The sequence below is a fragment of the Oryza brachyantha genome, chromosome 3, assembly GCF_000231095.2.
Source record: "Oryza brachyantha chromosome 3, ObraRS2, whole genome shotgun sequence".
NCBI lineage: Eukaryota > Viridiplantae > Streptophyta > Magnoliopsida > Poales > Poaceae > Oryza > Oryza brachyantha.
The window spans coordinates 13,438,721-13,460,128 of NC_023165.2; the positions used below are offsets into that span (position 1 = coordinate 13,438,721).

The 21,408-nt window shown below is 40.5% G+C and overlaps 2 protein-coding genes and 1 long non-coding RNA gene across 4 annotated transcripts; all 3 read left to right on the top strand.

Annotated features, from left to right (window-relative positions):
* Positions 1 to 2,850: 2,850 nt before the first annotated feature.
* On the top strand, positions 2,851 to 4,616 carry LOC102705149 (patatin-like protein 1). Its single transcript, XM_006651404.3, has 4 exons — positions 2,851 to 3,380; positions 3,464 to 3,644; positions 3,721 to 3,885; positions 3,967 to 4,616. Exons 1-4 carry the CDS (start codon positions 3,007 to 3,009, stop codon positions 4,540 to 4,542), a joined length of 1,296 nt encoding a protein of 431 aa, XP_006651467.2. The 5' UTR covers positions 2,851 to 3,006; the 3' UTR covers positions 4,543 to 4,616.
* Positions 4,617 to 7,661: 3,045 nt separating this feature from the next.
* On the top strand, positions 7,662 to 12,324 carry LOC102705422 (DNA replication licensing factor MCM3). The gene is made up of 16 exons (XM_006651405.2): positions 7,662 to 7,809; positions 7,910 to 8,022; positions 8,125 to 8,333; positions 8,729 to 8,859; positions 8,949 to 9,187; positions 9,267 to 9,503; positions 9,590 to 9,744; positions 9,814 to 10,022; positions 10,107 to 10,269; positions 10,350 to 10,555; positions 10,837 to 10,896; positions 10,986 to 11,078; positions 11,165 to 11,328; positions 11,660 to 11,728; positions 11,833 to 11,974; positions 12,051 to 12,324. Exons 1-16 carry the CDS (start codon positions 7,744 to 7,746, stop codon positions 12,105 to 12,107), a joined length of 2,313 nt encoding a protein of 770 aa, XP_006651468.1. The 5' UTR covers positions 7,662 to 7,743; the 3' UTR covers positions 12,108 to 12,324.
* Positions 12,325 to 17,593: 5,269 nt separating this feature from the next.
* On the top strand, positions 17,594 to 19,842 carry LOC107303885. Of its 2 annotated transcripts, none has more exons than XR_001549859.1 (4): positions 17,594 to 17,712; positions 18,015 to 18,104; positions 19,250 to 19,353; positions 19,437 to 19,842. It is a non-coding gene; the product is annotated as an uncharacterized LOC107303885 (long non-coding RNA). The 2 variants fall into 2 exon arrangements; XR_001549860.1 differs by having other exon boundaries at positions 18,018 to 18,104.
* Positions 19,843 to 21,408: the final 1,566 nt, after the last annotated feature.

The following is a 21,408-nucleotide window of genomic DNA, read 5'->3' on the forward strand; positions in this document are numbered from 1 at the left end:
ACAATTAGACGATTGGTATAGTACGATCGAGAAAAAGCGGATCAGATTGAGATCAGCAAATATAGTCGAGCACTAGTGGCGGCAAAGCGCATGGGCATCGTGTGTGTAGGAGTACTGTGTAACTACTCTGCACAAAGGAGAGCACGACCGTTGTGCTAGCTATAACAGAATAATGGTGGCCTCTCGTGAAACGATTTATCGCTACTGTACCTATCGATCCAGGTTTCATCTTTAGTTTTTTAGAGAAAATTCTAACATCATATTTACAAATAAAAATGATTTATAAGTAAAACTTGTATATACATATTCTTAACGATATATAGTAACAATGTACATATATTCCTATAATCTTTAACACACAATATGAACGGTGGAGGATAAAACTAGCGACATACACAGCGTGCATAAAATTAAATTGGAACGGTTAATGTCAAATTTTCGAAAAATTGCCGTTATGGATTAATGCACGATTAGAGACTGAATTGGATAGAAAAAGAGGAATCGGCTGAAGGGATAGACTGAAGACGATACCTTATCCATTAATGACACAAGATAATATTATTTTAGAATGGAGCGATTAAAAAATAGTTTGTAAAAAAATTGTATGTGTTCTTAGTGATATAATAGTTAATATAAAGAACAAACTATGATAAAAAAGCTTAAATTTAAAATTATGTTTAAAATTAGCCGCAGCAGCCCACGTGTAGCACTTACACGTGGGTTCTGCTCGGAGAAATTTGCTATTATGTCATTATCAAAGGTGGGTTGCGTCTCTTATACCATTTCGAATTTATGTTCATTTAAAATGTCACTATCAAGCAATTGCAATCCTTTCTTTTGCCATTTTCTCTTTTTGCTCCAAATCTAAAATGATTTTTCTCTTTTTATTTTTATTTATGACCATTTTGCCCCTATGGCTGTTTGTATAGGTTGACTGTGTTGTGGTCGTACGGCGTGGTTATGGTGGATGACGCCATCACTATAGCAGTTGCGACTGTGGCTATGGGTGCCAGCAAGCTTGGGAAGGCTGATGGCAAGCTATGGAAGGGGCGGGCGAGGGAGCGCCAGCGATGAGCAAGCTATTATTTTGTCGATAGCATTAAGACGGCGAGTGAATACGCATGTGTGTGGCCTAGAGAGGGAGAGAAAGACCAAACTCTTATACAGTCAGACGACAAAATGGTTTTAAATATAAATAAAAAGAGAAAAACATATTAGATTTGGAGCAAAATAAGAAAATGGCAAAGGAAAGGATTGCAATAGTTTGATAATGACATTTTAGAGAAACTCAAATCTGAAGTGGCATAAGAGGTGAAACCCACCTTTGATGATGCATGAATAGCAAATTTCTCACTACATCACTGTCCACGCAGTCTGCAGGGGTAGGTCTAATCGGCAATCGTATTCTGCAATCAATACTACTCCTAGTATATATATTTATGTATATAAACTTTTGGTATATAAACTTTATACATATAAACTTTAAACATATACACTTACATATATACACACTAGCAAAATACACATGCTTTGATATGAAAATATATTACAAAATGTTATAGTATTTTTTCTCAACTATACTAATATCACTTGTTTGAACCAAATATGGAGTATTCCATAATATTAGAAAATAGTATGAACTAATTTGTAAAAGAATATCACTTGTTTGAACCAAATATGGAGTATTCCATAATATTAGAAAATAGTATGAACTAATTTGTAAAAGAATGGTAGGAAACAGTGGGATGGCAGATTCACTACCACCACAACTAGAGACATTTATAGTAGTATAGATATATCTTTATACATACAAACTCTCTATTTAACAAATCTACATAGATGCAGATATTATATATACATAAAATATTATAGATATAAACTTAATATATAGAAATCTTTATACATCTAACTTTATATATGCAAAACTTTATACCTATAAAGTAAAAAGAAACACTTTTCTGGAAAGTAAAAAATTAAAAAATTCAACTCTTGGCAGTGTCATGTCCGGCGCGTGCACGTTTTAGCCTTCTCGGTCTGCAGTGGCATGATCCATAGTTCCGCTTGGGGTGTGGAAGTGGCCCACTTGGGCAGACGCGCTCGCGGGCTGTGGAAGCAGCCCACTCAAACGAGGACGGACGAAAATCTAACAAAATCCACGCTCCTTTTTCATAGTACTCCCTTCGGTTTTGTAATGAATACCGTTAACTTTTATCTACGTTTGCCCCTCTATCTTATTAAAAAATTATATAATTATTAATTAGTTTGTTATGATTTCATATGTGACTAAAGTAATTTTAGTTATGATTTATAGTTTTGTATATTTGGACAAAATTTTTGAATAATACTAAGGATAAAATGTAAATAAAAAAGTCAGATACATCAATTAAAAAATTCGGAGGAAGTAACCTTTTATGGTAATAAAGAGATGTCGACAACTTTTTGACACAGTTTGATATTCGTCATATTTAAAGAATATATAAATATAAGAAAATATGAATTATAATTAAAATATATTAATTTAAATCTAGTTGTGTATTTTTAATAAAAAATGGTTAAAAATATATCGGAAATCATTTCTGATTGAGTAATTTGTCGTGGCATGACTTGTTATTCAGGTCTTCTCGGTCCAACTCTGACAACACGTGTCCAATCCCATTGGGCTTCCATAGGTGGGCTACGGTTCTCTCGAAAAATCCATATTGCTGAGTTGGGCCAAATGGGCCGCCAGTCGTGTCTATCTGACCCTGTCAAACTCCACGTCTCGTCCGGCTCGCCGTCGCCGGTGAGCGAGCGGCTGAGCTCGTCGCTCCTCCCACTCCCAGCAACCCAAAAATAGCGCGCTTTGCATCGCATGCATCTCCCGGGCGAACTCAAAACGCTCCCGCCGCGCGTTCCCGCGGCGCATGCCCCTACCAGGCACGCCACACACCAATCTTGCTCCCAGTTCCATCGATCGATCGATCGATCGATCTCGCCGTCTTTCTTCAGCGCGCGCCGGAATCGTCCATGGCGGCGGCGAGCTACACGGGCCGGCGCACCTGCGAGTCGTGCACCACGAGGGCGATGGCCGGGTGCGTGGTGGGCGAGCCGGCGTCGGCGTCGGCGCCGGGGCAGAGGGTGACCGTGCTGTCGATCGACGGGGGCGGCATCAGGGGGCTCATCCCGGGCACCATCCTCGCGTTCCTCGAGGCCAGGCTGCAGGAGCTCGACGGCCCCGGCGCGAGGCTGGCCGACTACTTCGACTGCATCGCCGGGACCAGCACCGGCGGCCTCATCACCGCCATGCTGGCCGCGCCCGGCGACGACGGCCGCCCGCTCTTCGCCGCCCGAGACATCAACCGCTTCTACCTCGACAACGGCCCCCGCATCTTCCCCCAAAAGTAACTAGCCCCTCCACTTCTCAATGGGTCGAGCCAAGCGCGCATTGGTACACATCGGATTGGTGATCGGAAATTGCATTTAGGAGGTGCGGCATCACGGCGGCCGTGGCGGCGCTGACGCGGCCGAGGTACAACGGCAAGTTCTTGCAAAGCAAGATCAGGCGCATGCTCGGGGAGACGAGGGTGTGCGACACGCTGACCAACGTCGTCATCCCCACCTTCGATGTCAGGCTGCTCCAGCCCACCATCTTCTCCACATACGACGTACGATCCTTGATACGCATCCATGCTTCCCGCCATTGCCATCATCAGCTCATCGATCGAACACATTTTTTTTCAGGCGAAGAGCATGCCCCTCAAGAACGCACTCCTCTCCGACGTCTGCATCAGCACATCCGCCGCGCCGACCTACCTCCCCGCGCACTGCTTCCAGACCAGCGACGAGGCCACCGGCAAGACCCGCGAGTTCAACCTCATCGACGGCGGCGTCGCCGCCAACAACCCTGTAAGTGATGGATCGATGGCAACAATTCATTCGGAGCTAGTGTGTGGGACTGATATTTTGTGTAACGTTGGGATCGAGCAGACGATGGTGGCCATGACGCAGATCACGAAGGAGATGATCGCCAAGGACAAGGAGGAGCTGTACCCGGTGAAGCCGGCGAACTGCGGCAAGTTCCTGGTGCTCTCCATCGGCACCGGGTCGACGTCCGACCAGGGGATGTACACGGCGAGGCAGTGCTCGCGGTGGGGCATCGTCCGGTGGCTGCGCAACAAGGGCATGGCGCCCATCATCGACATCTTCATGGCGGCCAGCTCCGACCTCGTCGACATCCACGCCGCCGTCATGTTCCAGTCGCTGCACAGCGACGGCGACTACCTCCGCATCCAGGACAACACCCTCCACGGCGCGGTGGCCACGGTGGACACCGCCACGAAGGAGAACATGCGGGAGCTCGTCGGGATCGGCGAGCGGATGCTGGAGCAGCGGGTGTCCAGGGTCAACGTCGAGACCGGCAGGTACGTCGAGGTGCCCGGCGCGGGGAGCAACGGCGACGCGCTGAGGGGCTTCGCGAGGCAGCTCTCGGAGGAGAGGAAGGCGAGGCTAGGGCGGCGGAGTGCTGCCAGCGGCGCAGAATCCAACTTGTCCTGCAAGTGTTAGCAACTGTACCACGACCGATCATTCCTTTTTTCGACGGACACTTGGGAATAATAAGATAGTGCTATCGGTTACAACGTACGACCCACATTGATTCATTTCTTGAACAGTTTGTGTGCATCAAGATCCATTGAGCACGAACATGCATGCAGCATCAGAAAATGTTCACAACAAACGGATCATGTAGTATACGTCAATCAGGGACGCTCGACCAGCAGCGGCGGGATCGGCGGAGCCTAGTCTACTCGCCGCCGCGGAGTTTGATTTCGCCTCCTCCTTGCATCCCCAACAACTCATCTAAATTTGGTCATCCATATCTTTATTTGAATGATCATCTAAACTAGTTTTATCCTTCGTATCTCTTTGTACTCCGCTAGATCATAAACATCCTCTATATCTCGTTGGAGGATGAAGAGAGATCATCTAAATATGAATGTTATTTCTTAATATGGATGTCATCTAAAAATAGATGATAGGACAGCCGTTCTGTTGGAGCTCAATTTATAGTCTTCATCCTCTATTTTCAGAATAGAGGATGGGATAGATGAGCTGTTGGGATGCTCTAAGGGCTTGTTCGGTTAATCCCAACCACAAAAGAATTTAAAAGGATTAGGGAGAGATTTATTCCACACCTATTGTGGTGTGGAATTATTCTCCCCTTGTTCCGGTTAGTTGGGATTTAATCCCCAAGAGAAATCTATTCCGGAGGGGATTGGTTGAACCCTCCCATGTCATACGATCTCTGTGGGGTTTGAATCCCCAACTTTCTAATAATCCCTTTCATAAAAATATCCGTTTATTTTGACATGAATTTACAAAAAGTAGTAGGTTGGGATGAAATTATCATATAAGATGATAGGAATTTTTCACACCACCGATAGAGAGGATTAATTCCTCAACCAATACAATAGAAAAATCCCTGATGGGCTGGGCTAGAATTCTGACTAGGCTTAACCGAACATCGATTTTTGTATGGGCTGGGATTTATTTCACGGGGGAAAAATCCATAAGGGTTGTGGCCCAATCTCCTTCAACCGAACAAGGCCTTAGTTCTGTCTAATCCCTTTCTATTGAGAAATAACCATATAGAGCCTAAAGAAATTCACAGGCTGGGAGAAATGTCGCCCTTTGTGCTAGGGTCGAAGATGCGTGTTTGATATCTCACACAAATCGCCCTTTGTGCCAGGGTCGACAATGCGTGTACAACAAACTTTTTCTTGATCTTAATGATCATTTGTAACGAGTATTAACCCAGCACGAAATTACTGGCACTCATGAGGGCAATGCCGATTCCTATAACCAGCACAATTGAGGTTAATATTTGGTACCTGTCACCGATGAGAGAAACATTTGTACCGGGTATATACGTACATACCGTAACCGTCATAGGTGTAGATATAGAGTCATTTTACCATCTTGAGGTATATATATGCGTGCATGCACATGATATTAGAAATCCTGAACTGAGTTTGTTTACGTAACAAAATTATCCATAGCTAACTAATCATCCCAGCCATACCTCATCCAAACATTCATATGTGATAATATTTCTTTCTAACCCCCCTCTCAATCTAAACCTCTAATGTTAAGATTGCTTTGAAATATTCTAACTGTTTTCCAGTGAATGGGTTTGGTAAAACCATGAGCCACTTGGTCTTCTGATGATATATACTCTCTCTCAAGAAGCTTGTTTGCTACTTGTTCTCAAACAAAGTGATATTCCACTTTAATGTGCTTGATACGTGCATGAAAGACATAATTAGGTGAAAGTTGTTTAGCTTGCACACCATACCTTGGCAGGCTTAGATACCTGTATACGAGGTTCTTGTAATAAAGTATATATTTATATTGACTCTACAATAACATTAGATAACGTCTTATGTTAAGCCTTTGTACTGGATCGGTTGTTTTGTTTTTACTCATGCCCAAGAACTATTATGGAGCACAAAGAAACTGGCACACCTTATTAACGGAAAAAGATATATATGATCCAGTCAAGGTGAGATACTGCAACTCTCCAACTATCCTTCTATATATTAGCACTGTTAGGGCCACGTTCATTTGGGTGAGAATGAGGATTAGTTATCTAGCGCGAAAAACGAAGTAATAGATTAGGACATTATCAATTAATTATTAATTATAAAAAAATATAAAATAGATTAATATGATTTTTGAAACAACTTTCCTATAAACAATTTTTATAAAAAATAGTTTCGAAAGCGCGCGCGTGAAAAACGAGAGAATTTGGATAACTTGCTCGGGCTGCCAAACACGGCCTAGGTCCAAAAACATCTCCTTTATTTATTGTCAATCTTTCTGAAGTATATAAACGTGCATTCATTGGCTTGCAATCACTCATTTTAGTTCTCTTTTAACATGTCAGTTATGTATTTCCCTCGAGAGAGCACTAATCCATCATTTTTCTAGAGCACCCTGTTTTTGGTGTCTGTTTTAAACCATACAAAGCTTTGTCTAGCTTATAAATAAATTCATATTGAGATGGAGCTTTATACCCTAGCGGTTATTTCATATACACATCTTCTTCAAATATACAATGCATAAAGAGATTCTGAATATCGAGTTGGTGTAGACTCCAACCCTTGGGCATAGCTAAGACAAAACAATTATGACAGTAACATCTTTAACAACGGAACTAAAAGTATCCTAATAAAAAAAGTAAAAATTCAACAGCTACTCCAGCTACACGTATTTAAACCGTTGTTACGGTTTGGAGAGAAATTTCTCCAGCGACCCTATCGATGCCCTGTTAAATTTAATGGATTTGGGCCATACATCTCGTGCAGGCCGTGTGGTCCCAGGAGCCCACTAAAATCTGCGTTCATTTCAGGCCCTGTCCGGTTCCCTGAATTGGGCCGTGAATTGAAGGATGGGTCAGATTCATTTCGGCCCAGTTGGAAACCAACTGGAGGCCCAATACAATTCAACATTCCCTTTACTTTCGGCCCACTTTTAACCCGGGAGCCCATCGCGGTGCGGTCACGTCACGTGGGCCCGGACTCCCGAGCGCGGGAAAGCGCATCTCTTCCCGCCACACCGCTCCCCTCTTCCCGCCAAAACGAGCCCCTCTTCTTCCCCAGATTTTAACCACCACCCCCAAAAATCCCGAACCCGCCGCCACATTCCCGCTCCTCTCCCTCCCCTCCCCTCCGGTCGCGCCGCGCGTGCCTTCTCCGAGCAGCAGCCATGGACGTCAACGAGGAGGCCATGGCGGCGCACAAGCGCGCGTTCCTCGACTTCCTCGACCAGGATGTGAGTGCCCCCCCCCCCTCCCCTCCTTCCCTCGCCGTCGCCGCCGCCGCCTTCTCCGGATCCGTGGGGGTGACATCCTTTCCTACCGTCTTCTCTGCAGGTCGGGAAGGGGGTTTACATGCAGGCCGTGCGCGACATGGTGCAGAACAAGCGCCACCGGCTCATCGTCGGCATGGATGACCTCCGGAACCATAGCCTCGACCTCGCCCGCAGGTAGGTGGTCCGCCTCCCTCCCTCCTTCCTTCTCTCTCGAGGCTTTGCCCCCGTCTTGGCTGCTGGATCTCATGATCTCATCTCGCGTTTCCTTTTTTTTAGGATGATACGGAGCCCCGGGGAGTACATGCAGCCGGCGTCAGATGCGGTGACGGAGGTGGCGAGGAACCTGGATCCCAAGTTCTTGAAGGAAGGGCAGCGCGTGCTGGTGGGATTCTCGGGTCCCTTCGGCTTCCACAGGGTCACGCCGAGGGACCTCATGTCCTCCTTCATCGGGACCATGGTCTGCGTCGAGGGCATCGTCACCAAATGTAATTAAGTTCATAATCGGGTTGCAATTGGCTCATCTGGGTTTAAATTGTGGTCTTTATCGCCTTATTGGGTTCTACAATCGATCCTCCTGGCGTGGTCCAAAAAAAATCATAGTTCAGTTAGTAAAAATGGTGTGGTTGATTTTTTTTTGTGCAAGTAAGAAATTGTGAATGCTAGTTCTGAGGAAGGAGAAAAGTTAGAGCAAATGTTCACTCCTCGCACATGCTTAATTTAGTAATACTATGTTTAATTGTGTTTAGTTCCAACTGATTATTCAGTTAAGTGATTGGTGCATATGACCAATCGAAACCTTACTCTGCCTGCTATCTTGTAGTTCAAAATCATTTAAAGATATATTGCTAATGTTATTACGCTTTTCTGTAAAAAAAATCAGGTTCACTAGTAAGGCCGAAAGTTGTTAAGAGTGTTCACTACTGCCCTGCTACTGGAGGCACTCTCTCACGTGAATACAGGGACATCACATCTTTTGTTGGCCTGCCTACTGGTTCGGTTTATCCAACAAGGGTACTTTCTTATGGTCTTCCTTTTGCAATCCCATTCAATGGAACATCTTTTTTGTTTTCTCTGTAACATTGCTAATTTGGAACGCTTAGGATGAAAATGGCAATTTGTTGGTCACCGAGTATGGGATGTGTGAATACAAGGATCACCAAACACTGTCCATGCAAGAAGTGCCTGAAAATTCTGCCCCTGGACAGCTCCCGAGAACAGTGGACATTATTGTAGAAGATGATCTTGTTGATTCTTGCAAGCCAGGTGACCGTGTCTCAATTGTTGGTGTATATAAGGCTCTTCCAGGGAAAAGCAAGGGCAGTGTTAGTGGTGTATTCAGGTAAGTTCTGATATAACCTTAACCTTACCTGAACTAAACTTTTTTTTTCTAAAATGCTTAAGTATTACAATGCCTATAGGACTGTCCTTATCGCAAACAATGTCTCACTTATGAACAAAGAGGCAAATGCACCTGTCTATACTCGGGAGGATCTGAAGAGGATGAAAGAAATATCAAAGAGAAACGACACATTCGACTTGCTAGGAAATTCACTTGCTCCATCTATATATGGTCACCTGTGGATAAAGAAAGCAGTTGTGCTATTAATGCTTGGTGGCGTTGAGAAGAATCTGAAAAATGGAACTCACTTGAGAGGGTAAGTGTTATTTCCGGTGTCATTGCTTCTGTTGCTACATGATTTCATTGATTGTAGTGTAAATGCATGTTTTATGTGGTGTGCAGAGATATAAACATGATGATGGTAGGAGATCCTTCAGTTGCCAAGTCCCAGCTCCTAAGAGCGGTTATGAACATTGCCCCTCTAGCAATTTCAACTACTGGAAGGGGTTCATCTGGTGTTGGTTTGACTGCTGCTGTCACATCTGATCAAGAAACTGGTAACTACTAGAACATCTTTCGTTTTTACTTGGTTACTATAGAAGTTCTGACCAGATTCCTGTGGTCAGGGGAAAGAAGGCTGGAGGCTGGTGCTATGGTTCTTGCTGATCGTGGTGTTGTCTGCATTGATGAGTTTGATAAGATGAATGATCAAGACCGAGTGGCCATACATGAAGTTATGGAACAGCAAACTGTGACCATTGCAAAGGCTGGAATACATGCCTCGCTAAATGCGAGATGCAGCGTAATTGCTGCAGCAAATCCAATATATGGAACTGTAAGCTATTATTTCTCGCATGCCTTTTTTGGGGTTACAGAAGTGTTCTTACATTTTCTGATGATGATTTTTGCTATGTTACAGTATGACCGTTCATTGACACCAACCAAAAACATCGGGCTTCCAGACTCATTGCTCTCACGTTTTGATTTGCTTTTTATTGTTCTTGATCAAATGGATGCTGAGATTGATCGTCAAATTTCAGAACATGTTGCACGGATGCATAGATATTGCACTGATGATGGAGGTACTTCTTTTGTGTTTTACAACACATATATTTTCAGTTATTCCATTTGCTTAACCAAGCAACAAACTTGTAAACTGCAGGAGCAAGGTCTCTTGATAAAACAGGATATGCTGAAGAAGATGATGGTGATGTTAATGCAGCCATATTTGTTAAATATGATAGAATGCTCCATGGGCAGGACAGAAGGAGAGGCAAAAAAGCCAAACAGGACAGACTGACTGTCAAATTTTTGAAGAAATATATCCATTATGCCAAGAACCTTATTCAGCCAAGACTCACTGATGAGGTAATCTTCTTAAATGAGATATTATTATGGTCTATCAGCACAATGTGGTAATAGTATGATAATACAATGGCTACCATTGGAGCATCATATTCTTGTTACAATTATGTAATTTGACTTTGTAACCCACTCAATTCTGACCATTGAAAAGAAATAAACAATAATGTTCTTGCTAATATGCTAAAGTGTTGTGCTGATAGATTTCTCCATAGTAAAAGAAATTTCTGCTACTACATAATAACATGCTCTCTTCAGCTATATCATTTAAGCTTTTGTTCTCACAGGCATCTGATCACATCGCAACTTCATATGCTGAGCTCAGGGATGCTAGTGCAAATGCAAAGGTTTGCTCTAAGCATGGCTCCTTTTTTTGTTTTGATATAATGATGTTATATGTTGGTAATTGTTGTTTCCTTGTCCATATGTTTTATAGTCTGGTGGAGGTACACTTCCAATCACAGCAAGGACACTGGAAACCATAATTCGTCTATCTACTGCTCATGCCAAGATGAAATTGAGGCATGAGGTAATTTACTACATACATCATGTCATTTCTCCTGTTAGTACTATAATGTTGCAAACACAGTGAAATCTAATGGAGTTGTATTGCAGGTTCTAAAAACTGATGTTGAAGCTGCACTTCAAGTTCTGAATTTTGCAATATACCACAAAGAGTTAACTGAGATGGAAGAGCGTGAACAGAGAGAAATGGAAATGAAACAACAAGCTGACCATGATGCAGGTGCAAGTGGTGGTAATGCTGATGGGCATGGCAGGTAAGCATAGTGTCCGTCTCCTAAAAATATCTCATCCTTTTGTAAAATAAGTGATTTTGTTTCTATTGATTTCACAAAAAAAATGTTGCCACTTTGAATTAAGTTCTTTTGACGCAAAGTAATGAAATGTTTTTTTAATGAAAAAGTAATGAAATGTTAGTAACTTGTAGGTGAAAGGTCAATTTCTTTTACAAACAAATGGCAAACATGTAAAAACATAGAATAACAACTCAACCTTAAAAGCTTTAGTATGTTTGCAACCTCCTTTTTATCTAGTTGCTTCAAATATAGTCTCACATGTTTTATACTTTTATCCCTTAACTCCTGCCAGTTCTGGAAACGATCCGATGGATGTGGATGTAGGAAATGCATCGAACGATCAGGATGTACCTGCCGAGAGGTTACTACATAACATGACCTCAACTTTGCAAATGCTGGAACCTTGGCTTTGATCTCTTGTTCTCATCTATTTCTTTCTTCCCGTGTTGTTTCATATTCTTGCAGAATCGCAGCATTTGAGGCAATTCTCGGTCAGCATGTGTTGGCAAATCATATCGATCAAATTTCAATCGACGAAATTGAGCAAACAGTTAATAGAGAGGCGGCTGCACCTTACAGTAGACGTCAAGTAGAATTCATTTTGGAGGTACGAATAATAATACTTTCAATATTTTCCCAAAGTTGGTTTGGTTGTATTGAATTTTATTTCCTTGTTATTTCAGAGGATGCAAGATGCAAACAGGATAATGATACGGGATGGTATTGTTCGGATAATCTAACTTCAAATCATGTCTTGCATTGAGGACAAGCTGATTACTACGGTGCATCATCCTTATCTTTTCAACAGATACTTGTCTAATTTGGCATTTCAGAATGTCTGCATCTGCACCAGAGGTTGATGTATTTGTGTATCGTAATTTTTAACAGCGAGATTTTAGATGGTCATCTCTGCCGTTGTACTTTCAATTGATGTACTGTAACTTACATTTCTTCTGATCTGGTGATATGTGTTAGATAATCCAATTCAATCATAAACAATAGATTACGAATTGAAACCCTAATCAATACAAGATCACCGATTAATTCAAATGCGGAAAATAAACCTGCAGATGAAGCTATCTGATTCCCTTCTTTTCTTTCAATCAATTCCGTCTTCTTTCCTTCAACTTTGGCGAGATTAGATCGCTGATGATCTGTTCTGAATCTCCGATCTTTGGGTCTCCAACGGCACTGCCTGGAATCGTCGCACAAAACCCTTAGATTGATTTTGAATTTCTAGTTGCGAGAATAAGCGACACGAGCGTCCCCGTGGGCTTCTCTTTTTTTATATACCACTGGTGGGTTTTGGGGGCTTTTTCTAATCCGATTCTAACATGAGGGTTACGAATTTAGAGTTAAAAGATAGATTTCGGATAGGATTATAGTGGTTATATCCTTTTCTAAATATCGGCTAACTGATAAATCAACCAACAATATGTAGTCCTTTTATATATGGTCACCAATGTGTGCTGGTAGTCCAGTTACTGGCTTGAATGGCTTCAAATTAGATGTTACTATTTCTTCAGATCATCTGATATTCAAACTAAAAACGCGTTCCAGAAGCAAAAAGGTCATAAAAAATGACATCTATTCCAATCAGCCTTATTTCCTTGCTGTGTATAAAGCGTGTTTTCACCTTTTTATGTTTATTTCGAGGAAATGCCCATTTTTCACATATGGCATAGGAGGCTTTCTGAGAAACACCAAGGAGTTCTAGGACATTACCGATTGATGATAGCTCAGCATCCAACTTGTCCTGCAAGCGTTGGTAACTGCAGAATAGCCGGACGTGCAGGATTCCACATTTCCACGCTTATATTTTAACCTTTGATTTTGAGGTTTTTCATTGTAGTTTATTTTTCTGCATTGGCTTTTAAATCGCTAAGAATATATATATATATATATAAACTTTATTTATAAATTATTTTTTGTTTGTAAATATATCGTTTGATGAAAAAGACAAACAATCATTCATCAATCTACTAAAATTTTGGTGGATCTCCATAATAGCAACACCAATAAATAGTACTGATCCAACCTTGCCCTGGTCCTTCTCGGATTAAGATCTCCGCCGTTATGTCAGAGTTATTACCGTCACACGCGGTCCTTCTCGGATTAAGATCTCCGCCGTTATGTCAGAGTTATTACCGTCACTGACGTGTGGATTCTATTAGTCACTGACGCGTGGATCCCATTATCTATGATTCACATGTTAGCGACGGTAATAGCATAGAGGATCTGGATCCGTCATTCTCTCCGCAACTATCTCTTATCCTCTCCTATAAATTTTTTTAGGTAAATTCACTATCTTTATGGTTCCTCCAGGTACTGTTGCAAGTTCCAACAAGGCTAAGGTTCATGGCAGGCCATTTATTTGCACAGATGTTTGTATTAAAATTAATTTCTTTACTTTGTATATGTAACCTACACAGATCTTGCGTAAACAGTGACACATCTATTTCTTTTAGGCTAATACTTACTTATGTAGTCTACACAATTTTTTTATAGATAGACACATTTTGTGTAAATTCGATGTTTTTTAATTAAATTTCCCTTTTAGATAAATTTCAAGGTATTTCCTGTTTTTGGTAAATTTTAGGCAATTATCCACTTGATATTTAGGGTCCCTATTTATCTTCCATCTGATTCATTTAGCTTACTGGTGCTGCTCATCGCAGACTCATTGAGCGCCTAGAGGCAAATGACGTTGCATATTACATTGATTTCATATGGTATGCACCTCTTGATGGCCTATAAGCAACAGCCTACGTGTCAACAACACTACTACGTGTCAACAACACTATTTACATTCGTTATCCATTGATCATTCTGGATATAAAGCCTTCAATTTTCAAGACATTCCACCGTGATCATTGGCTGATATATAAGAGCGAGTATAATAGTAGATTATAAATTGGTTATAAAATGGTGCAGAGGACAAATAAAAAGGAAGTAGGATTGGCTCTCATACATGAGCTAGCTATAGACATACTCTAAGAAAAAAAATATTAAATACAAAGGACGAGATAAAAATTAGAGTCAACCTTATATGTAATCTATTATATATGTTGACTTCAATCGTAGTTAGTAAGTTGATTCTACTATTAAACTTGCCCTAAGTGAGTTTCGTATGCTAGTCCATTTACACCCTTCACTGATCCATGCCAGCAATATTACTTTATTGGTAAAAGAAGTAAAAGCTTTAAGGCATAGTCTATTTTTATGATTATACATTGTATGTTTATATTTGTAAAACTATGTTTTTAGTAAATTTGGCTAGCTTTATCGTGGGTTCCATGTGTCATGCTCATTGCTCATGCCATTGGCAACGCTTGAACATGGCCAAGGTTAATGGTATGCCATTTATTTTTGCACGAATGCTAGTAGGAAAATGAATTTCCTTAATATGAGGGGAGGCATCATTTCTTCTAGGTTAATAGCTATTTATGTAATCAACATAAATTCTATACGTGATGAAACTATAAGACGAATGTGATTGGAAGGTGGAAGCGCATGGTAGAACGAGATCAAAATACGGGGATATGGCTAGGGCTAGAGAATAGCTCGGGCATGGTGAGGTTAAGCTAGAGGAGGTCAGGGGGTGCTATCTAAAGCCTTGGAAAGGAGAAGGTGGAGATTGAGCTCAAAACAACCAAGAAAGCTAGGGTTTATCCCTAGGATTTTTATAGCTCATGTTGACACCGTTTTCTTGGGAATTATTCCCTTCTCTTGCGAAAGGAAGTAGATAACATCAAGAGGGATCAAATTCACTCAACCAATCAGAGGATATCAACAAATAGGTGGTCGAATCAAACAGAGGTAGTGATGTTAGACGATAGAGGTAAAAGACGATATGGTAATGTGGGTCCCACATAATCAATGGGCGGTACTGATGGGCTGGGCGTTCAAGCTAGGCCCACGTTGTTGGTTGGGTTAGGGAAAGGAAGAGGATAGCAACTTGGTTGGGAGAAAAATAAATTTGGGGGGGGGGAGAAGAAGCGGACCAGACTTGTCCCGACAATGAGAAGATGGTTTTTATTTGATTTTTTCATTTGAGGAATGATTTTTATTAAAATTAGCTCTCGAGTTATGAAGATTCTAAGAATATTTCGGAGGGCAAAACTAAACCTAGAAAATTTTATTCCCACATGAACTTTACTTGTTAATATTTTTGGGTTTTAATATAAATTATAGAAATAAATTATTAATTATCAGACAAACAGTGTTACACGTATAGTATAATTTTCGGGATCTTGACACCCTATCTAGTTTACTTGTGGATTCATTTTGTATTTGTAGAAGCTACTAGCCTTAAGGTATGCATCATATGGTTCCTATGGTGATCAGGACTGAGCTTCTAATGTGATGATATCTTGGACTGCACCCAATTCCTCGTGGACTTCTGCTTCTATCTCGATATATCCACAGGTAGTCGAAAAGATAAAAAGACATGAAAGAAAGAGAGAAGAAAGATGAGAGGATTGGCAGACATGACAGCCATGTAAGTGGCAATTTTAAAGTAGGATGTACTCATACACCAATCTTTTCGCTTATACTTAAGTCCCATTTAGTTAGAAAAAAATTTTAAGAGAGAGGTCACATTGACGCGTACAGTCACACATGCGAAGTATTAAACGTAGTCCAATTATAAAACAAATTTCAGATTCTGCCTGGAAATTACGAGACGAATCTTTTGAGTCTAATTAATCCGTCATTAGCACATGTTGATTACTGTAGCACTTATGGCTAATCATGTATTAATTAGACTCAAAAGATTCATCTCACGATTTTCCCCATAACTGTGTAATTAGTTATAGTATTCATGTATATTTAATGCTGTATATATTTAGTGTCCAAAGATTCGATGCAATGTTTTTGGAAAAAAATTTTGGGAACTAAACATGGTCTTATATTTGTAAGCTAAATTTTAATTTTTATAACTTAAATTTAAAGCTTTTCATCGTAGTTTATTTTTCAACCTTTGTTTTTAGATCGCTAAAAATATGTATATTAAAGTGTTACCCATAGCTAACTTTTTAATAAGTGGTTTCGTTTATGCTTCTCAATAGTTAAAAGATGGGGCTTCAGGTATTTATGGGATTTGAACCTTATATAAAATATAAACATTTTAGCACTATTCGTAGGATTACTTCTCTATGAATCACTCCTCACTTAAAATTATTCTCATTTTATCCTAGCTAGCCTTCCATGACATCTATTTCTCATTTATTATAGGACACCATATTACTTTATTTTCATGGTTAATCTCTAGTAAAACAACTTAAAAATTCTTATTTTACGATGGATGTTGGGTACATTAATGAGTCTTTTACCCCTCCATTACAAATAAATAAACCTACGACTTAAAATATGTGCCTATACACATGTATAGTAATAGGAGCCTTTTATTTTAAAATAGGATAATAGAAATTAGTAGGTACCATCTCGGTCTAAAATAAGTGTGCCTATTTTGAGACGGGAGCAATATGTATTTTTATAGCATAGAAATTTAGATAACAATGCTGAAATATAGTGACCAATGCATCAACTTCTTTGAATCTGAAACTATGCTAAGCTAAGACACTATGCATTCACGTGAACTCAGGCAAACCCTACCAAATATAGTTGGCTAAAAGGCCTAAGGCCCGATGGGCCCAGCTGGTGTCGAGCCCATGCCGACATATGATATTATGATGGAGGCAAAATAAGAAAGGGGCCAAATAGACTTAAGGGTCTGTTTGAGAGTTTTTGATTATGAGAAGCAGCTGTTTGGTAGTCAGTTTCTGAGAATCTAAAAAAACTCTGAAACCCGGCTTCTCCAGCTTATGACTTCTTAGTTTATTTTTTCAGAATCTGTAACTACAGATTCTCAGAAGCTGTGGATCGTTTGGGCAACTTCTGGCAGAAATAACTTTTGGGAGAAGTCGCAGCTAGGAGAAGCTCCCCAAACATACCCTTAATCTAGTTATGTAAAACACGTCTTAAAGCGATAAGGGATATAAAATAGATTTATTTTAACCATATAAAAAGACATGCTAAAGAGATAAATGAGACAAAATATACTTTTTCTACGGAGGAGCATAGTGTGCTTTCATATCTTTGGGTCTGTTAGTACAGCAAGTGGGCGGGCATGGCCTGGGCCGGCGTGTAGGGTGCCGGGCCGACTGAACCTGGCCGTCTATGCTACCAGGCCACCTTTCTCGCTTGAGCGGCGCGGCGACCCAAATCCATTTTGCGGCGGCGCCGAGGAAGACGCACCACGCGCCTCGTGGAAGGGGACAGCGGAGAGGACGAGTGAGAGTCCAGCGGGAGCGGGCTCGCCGGCGTCGACTGTGTCCGACGAGGGTAACCATCCCATCTCGATCTCTTCTTCCCCCTTGTTGCTCTCCTTTTCTCTTTTTTATTTTCTTGTTTTTTCTGGGAGCAGTAAATCGGCTTAAATTCAGAAATCACACACCTGCAAGCAAGTGGGTGTGGTTGAAACCAAGAAAAAGGTGCGTCCTTTTACTTCCAAACATGATGGGTTTTGGGATGGATCAACATCAACTGTATTGTATTGTAGTAGCAAATAGTTAGCAAAGTTTTCCCCTTTGGCTACACACCGCTGTTTCACGTTGAATTTAATTGTGAAATATCCATCTTTCCAGTAGGGACTAGGAAGAAGCTGGATAATAAGAATAGTCTCAGCCTTGTCATGGGAGAACAACTCATCGCAGAAAGATGAAGCTGCATCACGAGTACGGTCAGCTGTTTGTGCTATTTCTAGTTTGCCCATTGATGTATGCTCATTTTTGTCTTGTTTTCGTTCAAAATTTCTTTTTGTGCCTTCATGCAAACTAGAGCATGTTCCTTGTGGGGATCGAATTATACCATCTGAATGTGGATTGGGATATGCATGCTGCTTTTATGTGCTTTGATGATTTACACTGTAGCTACTAATCGTAACCATGTACTAGTAGCTAATAATGTAGGAGAATTTTTACTATGCCAGCCTTCTTTACCCTGTATAGCATACTGCTGAGTGTTCTTTAACAGTAATCTACACTTGTGTGGTATATGTTGTATTTTTTCATATGCTCAAAAGGATCAAAAAGGGGCTCAAAACAGGAAAATTTACCCCTTGTCATCATTCAGTACTGATTGTAAAGGTTGCATCTCAGAATCTTTTATGTTCCAGCACGTTCGTAAGTGAAAATTCCTGTAAGACTAAGCATATTTCACCATTCAGGGGATGTTTGTAAAGGCTATGTTATCCTATTCAAACAGAGTTTTTAAAAAGCAGCATTCTTTCAGCTACAAGTATTCGTTATGCCCCTGTGATCTTTTAAATTACTTCACAATGTTCCCCATTTTGTGTCTTAGGTAGGGCTGGATAACGAGCCGGCTCGGCTCGGTCCAGCTCGTTAAGATAACGAGCTGGCTCGGCTCGGCTCGGCTCGACTCGTTGTCGTAACGAGCTAAAAACCCAGCTCGGCTCGGCTCGTTATAAAACTCGAGCTGGCTCGTTAGGCTCGTGAGCCATGTATAAAAAGTTAACCTAAATAATTTTTTAATAGGTTATACAAGTAAATTTTTATTTCAAACATGCAAATCATATAAAATTGTATTTAAATATTAAAGTTTGAACCAACAAATTACATGGTGAACCTATGAAGTACGAAACACATGCATTCCAAGGTGAAATCAATGAATGCCAGTGAATCTTATATCTTTGGTCTAGCTCGTTAGGCTCGCGAGCAGCTCACGAGCCAGCTCGAGCTGGCTCGTTATCTCTAACGAGCTAAAATGCTAGCTCGGCTCGTTAGAAAAATAAAACGAGCCGAGCCGAGTTTGTCACGAGTCGAGCGAGCTAACGAGCCATGAGCTTTCTGTCCACTCCTAGTCTTAGGAAAGGCAAACATGAGACAATGTATTGGAAGGCGAACAATAGCTGGGAAGGTCGCTAAGAAAACATATACTAAACGATGACATCTCCACAATTTTACTGTAAGTGCTTTCCAGAATTATATAGTTTGAATGTGAATCCATTATCCATAAGGGTCTGACAAGTCCAGTGTTATATGCAACAGATTATGGTATTCTGGAGTGATGGAGTAAGCAATTTGCCAGCTCTGCGTGAATTAATTATCTCAGGGCATCAGCTCTGTAGGTTCATGACTTGGCGACAGGGAAGAAGTTCATGTTGGAAGATTAGCAATATTAGATAGGCAAGGAGTTCAAGTATTGATACGGTTGCGCATATCAAAGTTTTTTGTTTGGATTTATGTTGTTTTGTTGAAATCTTTGAGTAATTTCAAAGAATTTGTTTCATCTTTGATGTTTATAAGCTAATCTTGAAGTCAGCATCAAGTGGATCTACAAAATGCATTCACATATATATTCTGTAACATTGCTTAACATGTATAGCCTCGAAGCTAGATCCTTTGATCAAATATCAACTTGGATGCAAAGCTCTATCAACTGTTTTTTTGTCAAGTCAGGACTAAAAAATGCATTCAACTTTCCATGCCATTCAACATGTTTGGAACTTTTGATCCAGCCTTGGCACAATGAAGTTGTACGATTTGAGGTCTTAAAAGAGAGGCACGAGAGGGGAAATGCTGCAAGATGTGTCTGCTTCGAGGATCTCTAGTTCTGGAAGAAGTGGTGATCCCTAATCTCTAATTCCTTTTCCATGTATTTAAATGGCTAATTTATTTCCTTTGTTCTTTTGATACATTTTTGATTGACCAGATCTCTATTATCCCTGTCGTTCTAATAAGCACTTATAGGCTCAGCCGATGTATATCGCATATTCTCCCTGATGATTTATTTAGATTGGATTAATATATGTAGAGTACCTTGTTGGGTGAATAATATGATATAAATTTAATTTCTGAACTTTAATGATCCAATCAAAATACTACTGTTATATGATTAGGCACATGATGTTTAATCCTTGATGTTCTAAATATTAGGATATATTCAAATTATGAAGAGCACAGTAAGCAGAATTTCATTTCAAAATTATCTACTATCAAGTTTCAACCAAAGTCACTATTAGGCTACATGGAAATTAGAATTTTTTTCTCAAAGTAATTCGATTCAAAATCTGCATTATGAGGATGCTAACTATCATGGTTGGAACAAAGCATACATATGAACCTATCTGAAGATAATAAACTGGTTATTATAAAAAGGATATGAATAGTTTACATAATCTGTAAGAACTTCACAACCCTCTTTCTATTAGCATACAATTATTTTTTTGTCATAGTTCCCCCATGATATACACAAATACATACACGTTGGTGTTGGATATGTTTAACCAAATTGTGACCTACATAAACAGAAAACTCAATGAACAATCACGTTTTTCATCTTGGACTTGAACGCTATGCAAAGTATAACAGAACTTATTACCCAGTTTTCTTCTATTCTTGCTTATTTTCTTTCAGTTACAAAGCACAAACATTTAAACTTTAAATCCAAATTCATCTCTTATTCCTCACTAGTTTATGGCAAAAATACAAGGAGTAGAAGAAAGTTTAGCCCTCAACTTGAAGGTCTACATGGTCGAGACAAGATTACCGGTGGCAAAAAAACGTGCTAATCTATTTGCTGATTATGATCAGCATAGAAAAGTTCGAAGGAGGAGCATAATCAACTATTTTCTGCACAGATATGTACTGGCAGTAGCAAACCTGATCTTAATAGTGATACATTGACAAACCACATCGTCCTGCATAAAGATAACAAAACCAGTGGTGGCAGTGAGAGTGTGAGACCGATAAAAGATGCTGTGAATAATCATTGAGTTGTGAGGCAGAGAACAATAGAACAGGAGGGGTAACTGCTCCTCCACAGAATTGCACCATTGGTCATAGCCGTACTCAATCTAAAGGAAAACGTATGAACTCTTCAGCTTCTTGTATGCAGGGCTTGCGTAGAAAAAACTAAATCAGATCCAACTTCCAAGTGCCCTTGTCCAGCAATATAGCTTTTCATGGGCAGGGAACAGCTGCTTTTGGACAAAGTACTGCTCTTGCCAGTAACCATTCT